At 39.5% G+C, this 17,291-nt stretch overlaps 1 protein-coding gene across 3 annotated transcripts in view; it reads right to left on the bottom strand.

Annotated features, from left to right (window-relative positions):
- The window catches only part of KANK1 (KN motif and ankyrin repeat domains 1), a 266,157-nt gene that overhangs the window by 13,398 nt on the left and 235,468 nt on the right, over positions 1–17,291 (bottom strand). For 2 of the 3 annotated variants that reach the window (XM_072610895.1, XM_072610909.1), the window contains 4 exons: positions 4,577–4,771; positions 3,319–3,424; positions 1,823–2,050; positions 264–351 (listed from right to left, as the gene is read on the bottom strand). In XM_072610895.1, coding sequence (XP_072466996.1) covers positions 264–351; positions 1,823–2,050; positions 3,319–3,424; positions 4,577–4,771 — 617 coding nt within the window. The remainder of the gene's footprint in view (positions 1–263; positions 352–1,822; positions 2,051–3,318; positions 3,425–4,576; positions 4,772–17,291) is intronic. The other variant, XM_072610900.1, reaches the window with a different exon arrangement.

Genomic DNA, 17,291 nt, shown 5'->3' on the forward strand with positions numbered 1-17,291 from the left:
GAAGACATACTCCCAAGAAAAGTACAGGGTGGGGAAAGAATTTCCAGAGACAGGATGGAAGTAAATGGTCACTGTGTTGGTGGCACCAGGAAGAGGCCATATGACTCGTGCTGGGCCCACTCATTCCATTTATGGTTCAAGGGAAGAGGCTGTAAAGGAAAACTGCTCTAGAGGCAGACTTTGGCTAGTATGCAAGCGATGGTTCACATTAACACCAACTTTACAGAGACCACTAATGGGGACCGTATGTTGGTCTAGCTTACCATATCTTTGCTGGTTAGGGCTTTAGGATCATTGAGGTTATTTTTTAGCAGAACACATGCAGATAACATCTTTTCATTTAATTCGTACCTAAGGATAAAAGAATAAAAGCCCGTTGATTTGGATTTGTAAAGAATCATTCTTACAACAAATTTTTTAATCCTTTAAAATACAAGAGGCCAAATGGCCCAGGTAAGGCCTCAGATATAATACTGGCCCCTGAGCACCAAAGAAAAGGGCTGGCTGACACTTGAAACTGTGGATTTGGGATTTTCCATTCATCTCCAGCTTCTGGACTTTGCTGGATGCTTAGTTCTTATACTGAAAATGGTTTTTGTTTTTACAATGGTTCTGGATACAAATATCAAGACAGAATTAGTTTCAAAAATCATCATTTACTTCTTAATAATAGGCTTAAAATAGGATTTGTATGTATAAATACAACTTTTAGGCATAAATAAAATGACTATTTAGAAATAAAAATGTTATAATTATAAATAAAAGTAAACCATTTCTGTTTATCATTCTTATTCACACACAAGGATTACCATGTATATTTATAATATTTTTATTTATACATTAGGAGCACATTTATTGATCAGAAAACTAAGTACTTGTTCTGGTTGCTGAAAAAAAAAAGTGCTTCTTTCAAGGAGGTGAAGACTTAAAAGTCAGAACAAAAATCTGAGTTACTTGAATATACTTGCAGATCAGTGTAGACCCAGTAACACTTACCTTCTCCTAAGGCAGCTGAACTTTGATTTGCCAAATGAAAATGAATGGATCTTTGAGAGGCTGGTGTCCTTATCTTAATGAAGTATCACAGTGTCTATTTGTCTATTCCCTTCAATCCTTGGCTTTATTTTCCCTTTTTAAAAAAAGAGTCTATTCCATATTTGTTCATAAACATTAAGGACTCCTGCACTCTCAGTTAAATACATTTCAGAAAATCAGTGTTTTTACTTCAGTTAGTTTTTCATGATGTTCCCAAGCGTACTCCTAGTGGTATTCTCCATTGGTCAACTCGCAACAAAATAATGAAAGCTGCCTGACAGAGTTCATCTTTATAATTTCCACTTTTAGCTGAAAACTAACAAAAATTCCTACTCAACAGCCAACGGTTCTGTAATAATGGCTTACTGATATCCGCAGGGAAATAAATGGCTGGAGATAAAGTTTTTAAAGAAATCATTAAAAGCTGTTTTCTGTCACTAAGAAAATGTTGATTTGTCTTAGAAGTCAAACAGACACACGAAAAACTTTAGAGGAACATGTGAACGGTGTTCTCAGGTATAAAATGTGGTCCAGGAAACTGAAGAACAAAGATTTCAGAAGTCTCTGTGGTGACAAGAAGCCAAATAATCCTCACCATCACATGATATGTGGTCATGTGCCCTAGCTTATCTGTTAACAGAATAACTAGAAACGTGAACAATGGTCTTTGTTTGTTTTCTTTTTTAAGGATGCTCTGGACAAAATTGTTCGACAATTCTACTGCACCCGAAGTAAACGTTACACATATTATGACAGGGGAGGGGGAGGGAAGAGGAATGTACCACACCTCTCTCTGATTTCCACCTTCTCTGGTTTGTTCTCTGGAACCTTTATCTCATTTTCCTCCACACCGACGGACCTGAAACTTTCAACATTAACTGCATGGTGCCCTTGCGCCATTCCCTGAGTGTCCTCCTCCACCATCTCCTTCTCTTCAAGGATATCACCTTCATCATCTGACTCGGAAGAAGAACTTTCATCTGAGCTGGAATCATCGCTTGAGGTGGTTTCATACCTAGGTGGCAATTGGGATTTCAGGAGATGCATATGTGTGTCCAGACAGACCCAGTGATACGACTTAGAAATTTCTATTAGAGTATATGGCATGAGAGTTAGTGGAAAGAATGTTGGTTAGTCCTGTGTGCCCTGAACTGTGTGACTGGGAGCAAGTTACTTAATTGTTCTGGCCTCAGTTTCTTCATCTGTAAAATGAGGGGGCTGGACAAAATACTCCAAAGTCCTTTTCAGCTTTACAGTTTTATGTAGGGGAGCTCTTGAAATAATAGCAATAGTTTAGGACTTGAAACTTTTATATCCTAAGTTAAAAAGACTGACCTCTTTTCAAAAGTCATTTAAAATCCTGAGGCTTTATGAGTTGAAGACATTGAAAGAATTCTGAAAAGAAGAAAACATCCCGGGCAAGCAATAGATATGAGGCAGAGCTTAAAAAAAAAATTCCATCCCATCGACTACAAAGTAAGGAAATGTACTTTTAAATCTAATTCAAAAGCCAACCAGGTCTGAAGTTGCCCAGTTCTTAATTTTATTTCACATTCCTTTCATTCTTCCCCCCTCTTTTTTTTTTTTTTTTTTGGCTCAGATAGAACAGAATGGCTCAAAATACAGATGTTAACTTTATGTGCCTCAATGCTCATTCTAAATTGTGTTTTTCTTGTAAATATCTCTATAAGAATTTTTATGCACGTTATTTCAAAAAGCTATTTGGGTCTCTTTGCACTGGTTTGTTGTCTTGGGCTATCTGTGGAGAAAGTGGCCACACTAGGAGATGTGGATCTTTTGGAATAATAGGAAAACACAACCAGTGAAAACTGAATATAGCACGCTCTACTTAGTGATACCGTAATCAGAAGGTCCCTGACACAGCTGCTCATTAGGTGAAAAAGTCTAAGGTCTCTCTATCACGCATGGAAAACTAAGTCTTAAAGCAGAAGCCCAATTCCATTAATGCCCTTTGTTTTCTTTTTCTGTTATGTTTTGAATTCTGACAAGAAATTAAGTGTGCTTTGTTCAAGGACTAGCCAGAAACCTGCTGGTGGCAGTATTTCAGTAAAGGTTATTTTTGTTAGCAATCAATCAGAAGCAAAGATGAAATTTGTTCATTTTCATCATACTTTTTAGATAAAAGACACAAGTTATCAAGAAGATAAAAGAATCTCCAAACACGACTTTTTTGCAGCAGCCTTGAGGATGATTCGTTACAGGAAAGAAGGAAAGGAGGTAGACCATCAGGAACAGAAATGGCATCGTTCTTTTAAGCCTTACCCTCCATTGATGCCAACAAACTGAAGATTCTTTTTGGTGCTGTTGGCCTCTTTTTTCCCATCTTTCTTCATGATAGACTTCAGCGTACTGTCATTATTGGCACATACTGTGGAAAAGGAAACAGCAGCCAGGAATATAGACATCAGTACCAATTGGACAAAACCCTAATGCCTCAGAGACAAAACCACTGTATGCATTTGTTATATTTCTGCATATAACACCATATAATTTGGGGCAAGTATGCTTGAAAAGATAAAGCAAGGGCTGTTGAAAAACTGTGGGTGTATAACGAAAACAACATTCTAAATTATATTAAAAACACATGAACTAGAGGTGCAGCGTGAGAGGAAACCATACTTTTTCAGTGAGTAGCTTTGTCTTGTTTCAATATATTGATTTGTTACAAGAGTGGGATTCTCTTGAGAAGGAGAGAGATTGGTGGGTAGCATTGCCCCTCCCCTCTCAAAAAAAGGTGGCAAGGGGAGGGAGAAAGAAAGCTTCGGTGCAATTTTATAGAAAAAAAGCATATAAGGTATCAGGAGGAATTTGAGAAGAAAGCAAAGAGAAGCAAGGCAGTTTTGGTGCTTTGTGTTAAATTTAAGAATCATTAATGATTGCTACCTCTTATATAAAGCTTTTATGGTCTGAGAACACATAGCCACATGAAAGTGTCTGAGGCCATATTGGACCTTGCATCTTTCTGATGCCAAGTCCCATGCTCTAGCCAATGTACCACTAAAACAAACTAGGAGAACTTTACAGTTTCACATACCTTTTCTGTTCTTTGTACATTAAAGTGTTCAGGCTTATTAAGTTTATAATTTAAATAAGAAAACTGAAAAACCACTTTTGAAGTAGAAAAACAGCTGTTGTTGAATCCAATTTCTTTTGCCTTTAAAGCAGCACCAAGAAAATGGTGTGAATTTTTTTCTCCTATCAAATCCATCTCTGAACCTGTGATTTCATTAATAAAAGGAAGTTCTAGGTAAGGGAACTACCTCCACCAGTGTTTGTCAGGACCTTCTCCATAATGTATGGCCTTCAAGGTTGCCAAGACCATTGACAAGTTATTTACCCAGACTGAAGCTAGGTTCAAGTTCCTGGCTTTGAGGTCAGCTCTCCATATCCTGGGTCCATGACTCTACCTATAGTAGATGCTTAATAAATGTTTGTCCAATTACATTTAATTGGATGGCTAGAAATGTTTAACAAGGGACTGTGGTGCTAAGAAATAGATCGAACAAGTGTGTGGAATTACCGTAAAGGCCAGCAGCAATTTGATCATCTGTTAGGTTAATTGGAGATGTCGTGTCTGGGCCAGAGCCAACTCCTACCATAGGAACCTTTGTCCCATCTGTGGTCCCAGCCTCTTGCTCATGCGTTGTGATTTCACCCTTTGAAGTCAGAAGTGATGAAGTAACTCGACCGTTAGAGATACATTCTAAATTATGTCCTGGTAGAAAAGAGAGAGAATGAAGCAAAGAAAGAGAGGCTTTAGGGTTGGGGTAAACGTTACATCTAAATGCAGATATTCTAAAAAACACACACCCATAAACAATATAGTGGATAGAGGGTTGGAGTCTTATTAGCTTTGTGACCCTGGGCATGTCACTTAACCCTGTTGGCCTCAGTTTCCTCATCTGTAAAATGAGCTGGAGAAGGAAATGGCTGGCCACTCTAGTATCTTTGCCAAGAAAACCCCAAATGGGGCCAAGAAAAGTCAGACATAACTGAAAATGACTGAACCATAAGGATGCATCATTATGTTAGATGACTGAACGTTACAGCCAATAACCGCATGGTGGGGATAGAAATGTTAAGGGGGAGAGGTGTCACCCCCAAAGCTTATAACTTAATTGCAAATATAAAAAAAGCTTTGATTTTTTTCTAAGCAAACAAATTAAACGGTGTGCTTTATTCATTCGCCATTCCCACTCTCTCAGCCTTAGTTCAGTGTCTCATTCAATTCAACCAGTATTTATCATTTCTACTTCTACATCCCCTTCTTTCCCATACAAGTCTCCCATCCTAGATCATCAGACCCTCCTCACTTCTTGCCAGGAGTATATCAACAGCTAAACCGAAGTCTGGTATCTTAAGTCTCTCCCCACATGCATCCTTTCTCTCCTCAGCAGCCAAAGTGATTTTCCTGAAGAATTTTCTGTTACCCCAAACTCCCTAATACTTTCAGAATCATAAAGTCCTCTGTCATTAAAGCTCCTTACAATCTAGTCCCTTCCTATGTTTCCAGTCTCTACCTCACTCTCTGATCCAACCCCATGGGGTTCCTCACATACCATCCTCCACCGCTCATTTCTTTGTACTAGGCTCTCATCTCATCTCTGTCCCTCACCTCCCACCTTCAGGAGGACACTTTTGCCAAACACCATTTCCTCCCAGATTTCTGTTTATCCTTTGTATGTACAAAGTAATTTACACGTTGTCTCTCTGTTAAAATGGGAGTCCCCTGAGGACTAGGGTTGTCTTTGTGTATCCAGCGCCCAGCATATGGTGATGGGGAGTTAACTTCTTGTAGCCTGACTACATAGAGGTCATGACGCTAAACACTGGGAAAGCTACAAAGATAAGATGCAATTTCTGTCCTCAAGAGGTTTACAGTTCTGCATAAAATTACAAAGTAGGTGTACTGGAGAAGTGTAAAAAAATTTCTCTGTGAGGTACAAGGGTTGGTCTCTCACTGCTCTTAACTTAGTCTAAATGACTCCAGCTCATCTTCCTGCCAGACTCCTCTTACTAAGGCTAAGGCAATTAAAAACTCACATTTCCTGCCTCTTTAAGAATCTATGAATGATTTTGAATCCCTGGTTAGATTAATTCCTAATCCCTCTTTTTAGTTTAAAAAAAAATCAGCAAAACTTTATAAAAACATCCAGAACCACAGAAGAAAGCACAGAGGAACCCATTGGCGGTTGTTTCTTCATGTTAAATTTAACATATGTTAATAATAGCTAGCATGTTATAAGAACATGAATTTATATGAGGCAGTTAGATGGCTCAGTGGATAGAGCCCTGGGTCTGGAGTAAGGAACACCTAATGAGTTAAAAATCCAGCCTTAGCTATGTGTCCCTGGCCAAGTCACATTACCTCATTTGCCTCAGTTTCCTAATCTGTAAAATGAGCCTGAGGAGGAAATGGCAAACCTTCCAGTATCTTTGCCAAGAAAGCCCTGTACCCAACGGAGTTGGACATGACTGAACAACAACAGACCTACATGGTGCTTTGAGGTTTGTAATGCCCTCTACAATTTGACTTTTATTTTACCTATTTACCCATGGTCTCACTGCCCAAAGCTGCTTGTCCAGTCAAGCTGTGGCTGTTCTCTCATTCCCCCTTCTTTCCCCCCCACATATCTAGAGCCAAATGTTTAACTGGCTCTGCAAAAAAAAAAAAAATCAAAAAATCAGTATTTGGTTTTAAAAAAGGAACAGTGTTCTAAAATACATCACAAACAATGCTATATTTCCACCAGTTCTCCTTTTCCTAAACTTTCAGAGCGTTGATCTATACTACAAATAGAGTGAAAACTGGTTTGCATTTTCTCTTGTTTTGTGTGTTCCCCGTCGGGTTCTAAATAGCTTGTGCCTGGGTCCTCTGTGGCTTGCTTCTTTTATGTCGTTTTCAGTGGCTAGCAGCACCATCAATATTCCATCACTGCTTGAATTTAACTTAAAGGCACTTTTGCATGCAAACTCTGAGAACTCTGTTGACTTGATTTAAGACAAAAGAGAGAAAGAGCCTGTGAATTAGTTGTCCTCCTTCATTAGCGGAGCTATCACAGAGACAGAGATGGGAGGGATTTTAAGCACCACCTAGGAGAGTCATAAGGCATGAGTTTGGATTCCAGCTCTGCAATTTTCTAACGTTATGAGTTATACCTTAGAGATGTGCTGGTAGATGTTTAACAACTGACTTTTCATGGGGAAAGGAGGAGGTTGGGCTCAGGACACCTTTCAGTTTAATCTACATTACTAACATTTTCACCGTTACTTGAAGCCTAGAAAAGCAATAAATCAAGCCCTGATTTATGGTATTTGCCAATTTTTGAGGTGCAAATGCTCACTCTGAAAATTTCACAACCAGCTTTCTCATGAGTCTGTATGAGCAGGCACCAACACACCCCTCCTCCTTGTGATGGGGTTGTTCTGTCACTTCTGTTACGTGCTCGTTTGGGGTTTTCTTAGCAAAGGTGCTGGAGTGGTTTGCCATTTCTTCTGCCGCTCATTTTATAGCTGAGGAAATTGAGGTAAACAGGTTTAAGTGACTTGTCCAGGATCACGCAGCTAATGTCTGAGGTCACATTCGAACTCAGGCCTGTACAGATCACTTAATCCCTCTGGGTGTCAGTTTTCTCATCTGTAAAATAAGAGGGTTGGGCTAGATGACTTTTAAGGTCATGTCCCAGGAGCAAAAAATTTATGTGATCTTAATCCAACTCCCTATTTTTAGGGAAGGAAACTGACATCCTGAGAGTTTACATTATTTTTCCAAAGTCACAGAGGAAAGGGAAAGGAAAGGGAACAAGCATTTATATACCAGCCACCAGTACATGCCAGGCATTGTACTAAGCACTTTACAAACATTATCTCATTTGATCCTTAAAACTATTATCCTTAAAGCTATTATTATACTCATTTTACAGCTGAGGAAACTGCGACAGACAGAGGTTAAGTGACTCGCCCAGGGTCACACAACTAGTCTGTTTTGGGGGCTGGATTTGAACACAGGACTTTCTGACTCATCATTTTAGCCACAATACCACCTCGCTGCCCCAGAATGCACCATGCATCAGCAGTGGCATTCAAATTCAGATCTTCTAATGCCAGAGCCAGTGAGTTTTTCACTATCCAGCACTGTGCTTCCCATTTGGACAGGACTTTTTTTTTTTTTAAATAGTGTATTATTCTAGCTCAAGTTAACTTATCTCTATTACTATCAAATACTTTCAGAGTGTATTTACATTCTGTCTGACCTTGAACAGATCAAACAATTCTCCGAACTTGGGAAGGCCCCTGTTTGTAATTGCAAGGCACGTAAGCCATGAACACTTCTCAGCTGTCCAGCTAGCGAGAGCCGTGCTCCTACAAAAGTTTCATGCGAAGTTTCTATTCCACCAATCCAAATGGACGCTTCTAAGAGGCAAATGTGGTCTTAACGTTACGGTTAAACTTCCTAACAATGAGAGTTCTCCCAAAATGGAACCTTCTGCTTTGGGAGGTCACAGGATTAGACATTTTAAGCTAGAAGGGACCTTAGAGGATACCTGATCTGGGCCTTTCATTTTATAGATGTGGAAATGGAGGCCTGGAGAGGCTATGACCTGTCCGAAGTCCCACAAGTAGTTAGTGGCAGAAGTGAGATTTACATGAAGATCCAGCATTTTTTTTACCCCAAATCCAGCATTTTTTTTTCTGGGTACCACACTGAGTTCTAGTGAGTTCCCTCCCACTGAGGGTCTTTCAACAAAAGCTGCCTGACCACTCGTTTAAGTATAAGTTAGATTAGATAGCTTTTGAGGTCTTTTCCAACTATGAGATTCTGTGAATGAAGCAAACTAGCCAGAAGGGCCCTTAGTTTAACTCTTATTTTACAGAAAGGGAAACTAATGCCTGAGGTTGCAAAAGGGAACAGAGCCAGGATTTCCAGCATTTAGCACTATGCCTAACATACAGTAGGTACTTTATGTTTATTGATTATTTTGAGACCAGATACTCCTGACTCTAAATACAGTCTTTTTCCTATAGCCAGGCACAGCAAAACTGAATTCTTAAAGTAGTCAAGTAAACAAGCCAAAGTAAAACAAATGTGACTGCTTAAATCAGAGTTCAAGGCTCCCCTATAGTTCCAACATTTTTTTTTTAAATCTCTAGTGCCCTTTATTTGTTGTTGTTTAGATGTTTTCAATCGTGCTGGATGCTTGGTGACCCTATTTTGGGGTTTTCTTGGCAAAGATATTGGAGTAGTTTGCCATGTCCTTCTCCAGCTCATTTTACAGATGAGGAAACTGAGGCAAACAGGGTGAAGTGATGGTCACCCAGCTAGTAAGGACCGGAGACCAGATTTGAACTCAGGAAGATGCGTCTTTCTGACTCCAGGCCAAGTGCTCTATCAACTGCCTCATCTATCTAGTTACCCAACTCAAAGCCCCTCTAGTTCGATAGAAACTGCTCAAGTTGGTTCGCCATTGCCTTTGAGAACTGAGGGTTACTTCTATGTCCTAATGAGAGCTCAGCTAAAGATTTCAATAAAGGTTTCAGATCTCACCTGCTAAAGATAAAGCCTCCTTAATATTGTGTTCATTCTAATTCTACAATACGTTTAGCAGCTAACCATAGTAAACATAAATTAGTAACCACAAGAACTCAGATTATGCATCATGATACAAAAAATCTGAAATGTAAAGTATAATCTAGCACTTAGAAATGTTCACAGAATCACAGATTAATGAAGGTGGAAGAGCTCTTGGGAGATTATCTCTTCTAGTACATGTATAGTAATTATTAATTCAGAACACCTATCAGTTACTGGAATACATTACAAACTGGAATTTTCAAAAAACAAATGCATTCCGTGTTGACTTATTCCAAAATAGCTCAGCATGCCAATCTATGTTTTTGTATTTATGTAGTACCTTCTGAAAACGCTGATATGAACAACACAGATGTATTAATTAGCCATGTTACAAAACCAAATTTCAATTCAGTACAAGATTTTCCTCAAAGGATACCTAACATGCTGGTCTAAGGCTGAAGTATGCTACCCTGATGTATTCCAAGCATTCATTTTGGAATTCTGCCCAAACTATATCTAAAGGTCCAGAGGGAAAGAACTGATTTGATGTTGACCATAATGGCACTGGCCAGGACATCAGGTCATTTGTCGCATGGCAGTTTGTTTTTTAATGAGTAAGAGGTGGAAGAGATATTTGAACAACTTACTCCCTTCCTGCATATTTTAATCATTCTGGAAGTAGAAAGTCAATATTCTTCCTGTTCTACAATCTATAGCATGACTACCATGTATTTTTCCAGTTTTCTTCTAAGAATACTCTCTTGAAAATCAGTGTATGTACCCCACTTGAGACGCACCTTTATGCTTAAACATTTAGACCCCAAATATGGGCACCGTTAGGGAACATGGCCTCACTTAGGGTCATTTTTATTTCATGGAGACATGCCTGGGATTGTTACCAATGTTAGGAATGGCAGGTGTTTAACTAGAAGCAAGCTAAAAAAAAAAAAAACAAACCAGATAGGATTAAAAATCAGATTCTCCCTCCTCACTGCCTCACCCACCTTTAATTACATACCCTCCCAAAACTGACCCAGAAAACCCACTGGATTAGCCAAAGGTGGGGTGTCAAGCCCATGAACTTCTGCATCTTAGCTGATCCAAGCTGAAGTATCACCACTGAAACTTTCTGTGAGGATACCAGCCCACAAGAGGCCTTTCTCCTTGTCGCTAACCCTACAGGCTTGCTATTACTTTCTTCAGGACTCCTTCAGAACTCTGACACTGCCTTCTAGGGTTACCTTCTCCAGGGTTCAATATTATCTCCTCTAGACCAGAGGGCTGGCAAGGTCTGGTGTGTATATTTGGTGCCCAGCACAGTGCTTCACAAAGAGGCATTCACCGAAGAAAGAACTGTTAATATGACACAGCAATGTAGCAAACTGAAAGTAGAGATTCTGCAGCACCCCCTTCCCTTGTTCCCAGATTTGTTACTTGTGCCAAGAAGATTCCTCTTCCTCAGTGAAAATCTGATGTCTAACCGTGTGACCCTGGGCAAGTCACCAAGAGTCAGACACGACTGAAAATGGCTAAACGACAACAAAAGAGATATACACGTGTCTTTTAATAAGAAGAAAGCTGCTTAAAGACAAGGTCCATTTCATTATTTTTTTGTATCCCCAACAGTGCTGGCATACCACAGGCACTTAATAAATGCATGCTGGCAGACTGCACTTGTAATTCTTCAAAAGTTAAGTGAATTTTTATATCTCAAGTCCTACCACAGAAGGCATTAAAGATCAGCTTAGGCAATATTAAACAAATAGCCCCATGGAAGTTCTTAAAAATTAGAATTCTGTGAAGTTCTTCCCTTCAGAAGAAAGAAGGGCCTTCCTGCTGACACACTCAAGTCAAATTTCAAGCCAAGGGTATCAGAGATAATAAAAAAAGTTGCAGAAAGTTTCTGTGACCACACTAAAAACTATTGATAAGAGTGGAAAAAAGTTCTCTAACGGTGGAAGAGTATACTGGATTGGACTTAATTATTTGCCTTCTTAATGGGGAGAATAAAGGGGAGATAATTTGGAACTCATAATTTAAAAAAAAATGTGGAAAACATTAGATAAATGAAAGTGTTCATCCTCCCTTGCCAAAGAAGACCATGCCATCAGAGAAATGATGACATGACTTGCACTTGACTTTGTTTTGAGTGAGGGAGGGCTGTGCAGGTCACCAGCCTCACTTCTCCTCCAGAGTCATTTGAATCCAGTGACCAGATATTCATCAGAATGACTAGAGATGACCCAGGATGAGGAAATTGGGGTTAACTGACTTGCCCAAGGTCACACAGGTAGTGAGTGTCAAGTGTCTGAGGTGAGATTTGAACTCAGGTCCTCCTGACTCCTGCACTGGTGTTGTAAAGTCCTGAGTTTGAATCCACTCACTGTGGTTACTGGCTCTGTGACCCTGGGCAAGTCACTTGTAAAATAGACTTAGTCATCGCACTTGCCTCTCTGGGTTGCTGTGATGATCAAATGAGAAAACATACAGTTGTCACTTCCATGTTGCAACTTTTCTCATTATGGTTTTGATATATCATGGGTTGGCATAAGAAATTAAATGGGAATGTTTGGGGAGTTTAGCAGAAGCTACAGATGACACTTAAAGACAGTAGACAACACAGAATTAATTTAGAAACTCAGAAATGTTATAAAACATGTATAGTATTGTATAATATCAACATATTTTATCTTTTAATACAATAATAATTCAGACTTCTTCTCTGGTATGAAGGGCAAAAAAAATTTTATGCGTATTTTCCAGATCTGTGGGGGTGCCACACTTGTAACCCCTGAGATGTGGAAGGGATAATAATTGTATGTAAAAAGGTATTGTAACTGTATATAAACAGCTATTAGTGTCACCTCCATTCTAGGATTTCTGGGTTCAATATATTGAATTTTCTCCTAAGTTTTAATTTCACAAACAGTTTTATGTTTACTTCTTGAGCTCTTGTGCACACCTACTATATGCCATACCACTTTCATCAGGGAGATCATATTCTATGGAATGTCAAAACAATCCACTCTAATCTTAGAATGTTCCTGAAATTTTGTGAGGAGGAAAATGCATACCATGACAGTTAACAGATGCATTCTCTGGGTTGGGGGGCAGGGATGCAGAGTTAAGAAAACACGGACACGTCAACCCAGAAACAAATGGTAATTTTCACAGATATCCAGTTTTGGTTCAACGTCCATGCCGCCAAGTGGGTTTTGCAGTTATGTAAACTGCTTATAATTCACACATTTTACCATAAAATGGAGATAAAGAAGACTCTAAACAGAGAAGTTGCACTTGCGAGGGATGGATCTTTTCAAAGTTATGACCCACAGCCTCTCTGAGCGGAGCTCAGCTGTTATGTACAATTTGATTTACATTTGCTCGGAGACAGCAGGACAGATATATTTTTAGAACATCTGTCACAGCAGTGAGCATGTCTAGACTCTCCCCTCTCAAACGAAAACCACCACGACCTCTCAAACCAAACCCATGCCAATTACATAAAGAAAAGCACCAGCTATTTCTTCAAAGAAAGCACAGCTGATGGAGGCTGACTTCCACCTTGATCATTTGGTTGATACCAGCGGGGATTTAAGACACATCAAGTCACCAAATCTCAGCTGTGCCACTGGCACTAAAGAAGTCTTATGACCTATAGAAATTCATGGAAAGAGTTTCCCCTCATTTTTGCTTTAAAAAAAAAATGTATAACACCAGAAGGCAATGGATCATTCCACAACATGAAAAAAAAAGGAGGGGAACAAGTGCCTACAGTATGCCAGTCACTGTGTTAGGAATTTTGCAAATTTGAGAACACAACAGCTTAGCAATAAACATTTCAAATTTGTTTGCTAAATTCAAATTTACTAATTTACATTTACTAATTCACAAATAAAGAATCATTAGTATCATAGAAGGGACCTTAGGGGTTATTCAATTCAAGACCCTCGTTCTAGAGATAAGAAAAATGAAACGTAGGGAGGTTTAGCCAAGGGGAAGCAGGTGGTAAAGGTCTGTGGACAGATGTGAACTCACATCCTCTGACTTCAGAGCCAGTCATCTTTCTACTATACTACGGTGGGCTCTGGAGTAATCCCTTTTTAGTATGATAAAACCCTGTGATGAAATTATCTCCAAAACCCAAGCCCAGTTTCAGACGTATAGTTGTTATTCAAAAAATACTTGTTGGTTGGTTATTCGGTGGATTTGATTATATTACAGATTGAATCTTATCACTTAGAAACATAATATATAGCAAGACCTGATTAATCAACCTTCTAGTCATGAACTTCTCCATGGGTTGGTTCTTGAACAACAGTCCCTGAGAGGGCCCATATCCAAAGCATCTCCCCTGTGGCTTCTGCCATTGGAATAGTCTTTGGGAAGCCAGGTTCACATCTACTTTTGTCTTTTAAAGGTTTGCAAAGCACTTTACCTTTATCCCCTCATTTGCTTCTCAGAACACCTATAGTAGGGTGTTTTTCAGAGAAAAAACTATTTTAGAGAAGAGGAAACTTCAAAGAATTGACTTGCCTATAAGTCACACAGTTAGGAGTACTGAATTAGGATTTGGGAACCTAGGTATTTCCTGAATCCAAGTCTTTCTGTAGTATCACACTGCCTAGGCAGCCAGATGGGGCAGTGGACAGAGCACCTGACCTGGTGTCAGAAAGACCTGAGTTTGAATCCTGCCTCAGACACTTCTTAGCTGGGCCAGTCACTTGAAGTGCTCTCAGCCTTAATTTCTCATCTGTAAAATGGAGGTAATAACAGCACTTACCTCCCAGAGTTATTGTGAAGATAAAATGAGTTAACATATGTAAAGTGTGGTGGGTAGGTAGTGCAGGGGAGAGAGCGCACTGAGTCTGGAATCAGGAAGACCTTAGTTCAAATCCAGCCTCAGACACTTACTAGCTGTGCGATCCTGGGCAAATCACTTAACCCTGTTTGCTTCAGTTTCCTCATCTGTAAAATGAGTGGGAGAAGGAATTGGCAAACGACTTCAGTATTTTTGCTAAGAAAACCCTGAATCGGATCATGAAGAGTCAGACAAGAATGAAAAATGACTGGACAGACAGCAACATGTAAAGTGTTTTGCAGACCTTAAGATGCATGTCCTATCAGGGTAACAGAATTGAACTCACCTGTGAGGTGTTGTATGCCATGTTTTTTTGTGTGTGTATTCGTCCTTTGTTGCTAAAGAAGGCCATGCCATCAGAGAAATAATGATATGACTTGCACTTGACTTTGTTTTGAGTGAGGGAGGGCTGTGCAGGTCACCAGCCTCACTTCTCCTGCACAGCCATCTGAATCCAGTGACCAGATATTCACCAGGATGACTGGAGATGACTCAGGATGAGGCAACTGAGGTTAAGTGACTTGCCCAAGGTCACACAGCTAGTGAGTGTCAAGTATCTGAGGTGAGATTTGAACTCAGGTCCTCCTGACTCCTGCACTGGTGCTCTATCCACTGCACCACCTAGCTGCCCTGTGTTTTTTTACATTATGATCAAATGTACCCTGTCCTTGTTCTGGGATTCAAATCACATTTGGGACTGGAAAAGGTCTCATTTAATCCAACTCCCTTATTTAAATCTTTTAAAAAAAAATTAGGAACTTGAGAAATATCAACAAACACGGCCACTTCTCAACTCATCATCTGTGTTATGAATAGATGATTCTTTTTGCAGATAAGGAAATGGAACGGTTGAGGTGACAGGGTTTTTGCCTGTAGTCAAATGAGCATCAGAGCCGGGATGTGAACTTGGCCTCTGGACTCTGGTCTCTAGAGCTCCCTGACGAGGCTCTCTATGAAACCCAAGGTATTTCTCTACAGTACACTACACTGGCCTTTCAGGAATTTATTAGATTTGGGCTGTATTCTCAGGTTTTCCACTGACTCTATGTAACTGGACAAAATGCTTACCCCCCTTTGGTCTTGAGGGTTCTCCTCTGTACCAGGCAAATCTCTTGCTAAAATCCTTTGTAGTGTGTGATGGCATAATGTTTACAATGCCTACCAAAGTAGTATTATAATAATAATACGAAGCTGCATGTAAGTAACAGCTCCTGTATGATTTGTTCAGTTATTTTCCAATACTTGTTGAAATGGCCAAAATACTGACCTTGAGTAAGTAAATTATTTTTATTGATTCTTGCCAAAGCAGCAACTCCCTGCGGCCCAATTTCTATCCAAGGAGTACACGAGAAATAAAATCCACTGCTATGATTCAACAGATCAGTTTGGTGAACTGGGGGGATCTAGCTTGCATCCGAACAAACTTCATTTTTTTCCCCCTTTCCTTGCTCTTGGTAATCTGTTTGTTTGTAATTAGCAAACTGCGTTAAACATTTACCAGATAATGAAAACATTAAACACAAGGATAGTTTGTCATTTCAGGCTCAACTGTTAAACACTGAAAATGGGTCAGAAAGAGGAGGGGGGAGGGTAATCCATGGCATTTCCCAAGACTCCCTATCCTGGCTGAATTGTCATGAGGAAGGCACCTTGCGATAATATGGTTAAAAACACAAATGTGAATATAGATTTGGACTAGGCAAAGTTATTCCTGGGTGCCTTTAGGGAAGAAGGCACATTAAGTTTTAGAGATGCTAATTTTTAGCATATGAATACTGTTTCATAAAAGATGATGTCTTAATAGCACCAGACACAATTTTTAATGATTAGTGAGGTGTATGTGTTTATAGGAGCGTGAAGAGTCAGTATAATTGGAAACAGCCAAAATGATGCGTACTGTGTAACGTGCCCAGACAGACATTACTCTCTGTTCCCAGTTAATGACATTATAGACCAGTCATTACAACGTTACACCTCAATATTTTTGGCAAGAATGTGAAACAGAAAGCTCACTTAGGAAAAGTCTTTATTAATAGATGATGTTCTACTGCACCTGTGTCTAGAGATATTTAAAGATTTTATTTTGGACTTAGGATCTGACATCATGTTTTTAATGCCCTCCCTCCTCCAGCTTCCCCTTTTGAAGTGTCTTACCACCCTTCATGGGCTGTGAATGGGAAGCCCACTTCGTCCAAGAAGTCTTCCCTAATTCCCCAGACTGGCAATGGCCTTGGTCTTTGGACCCTTTATAGCACTTTCTTTTGTTATTTTCTCTCTCTGTGTCTCTTTCTCTCTCACAGTTGGGATTAAGTGACTTGCCCAGCGTCACACGGCTAGTAATGCAATATGTTGGATGAATACAATAAACATGTTGTGTGAATCCAGTTTTCTGTAAACTCCATAAGGGTAGGGCCTGTGTCCTAAGTAAACTCTTTATCTCCCTAGTCACCTATACTCCTAACGTGCTGTATGTAGCTGATACCTCATAATGCTTTTGAGTATGTGTCAAAAATAAGATGAAAATAAAGATTCAAAATTATTCAGATTTTTAACAGCCTTAAATCTGTTTTCCTATCTCCAGTTTCGAAGACTTCCCAGCACACTCAATCATTCATTAGTCAAAGAAAGAGAAAAAGTTGAGTCATTCATCATTCAGAGTGTTGTGTTTTTGGAGGATGGTGGTGGTTTTTAAATTATAATAAACAATGTCTTGCTACACAGCTGTGTAAAATGAGTAAAACTTGATTTGGGCCCAGGTTTTCATAGAGGCTAAAACTCAAACAAGCCAGAAGTTTAATCTGA

Source organism: Notamacropus eugenii, chromosome 1 (assembly GCF_028372415.1).
Source record: "Notamacropus eugenii isolate mMacEug1 chromosome 1, mMacEug1.pri_v2, whole genome shotgun sequence".
Classification (NCBI taxonomy): Eukaryota; Metazoa; Chordata; class Mammalia; order Diprotodontia; family Macropodidae; genus Notamacropus; species Notamacropus eugenii.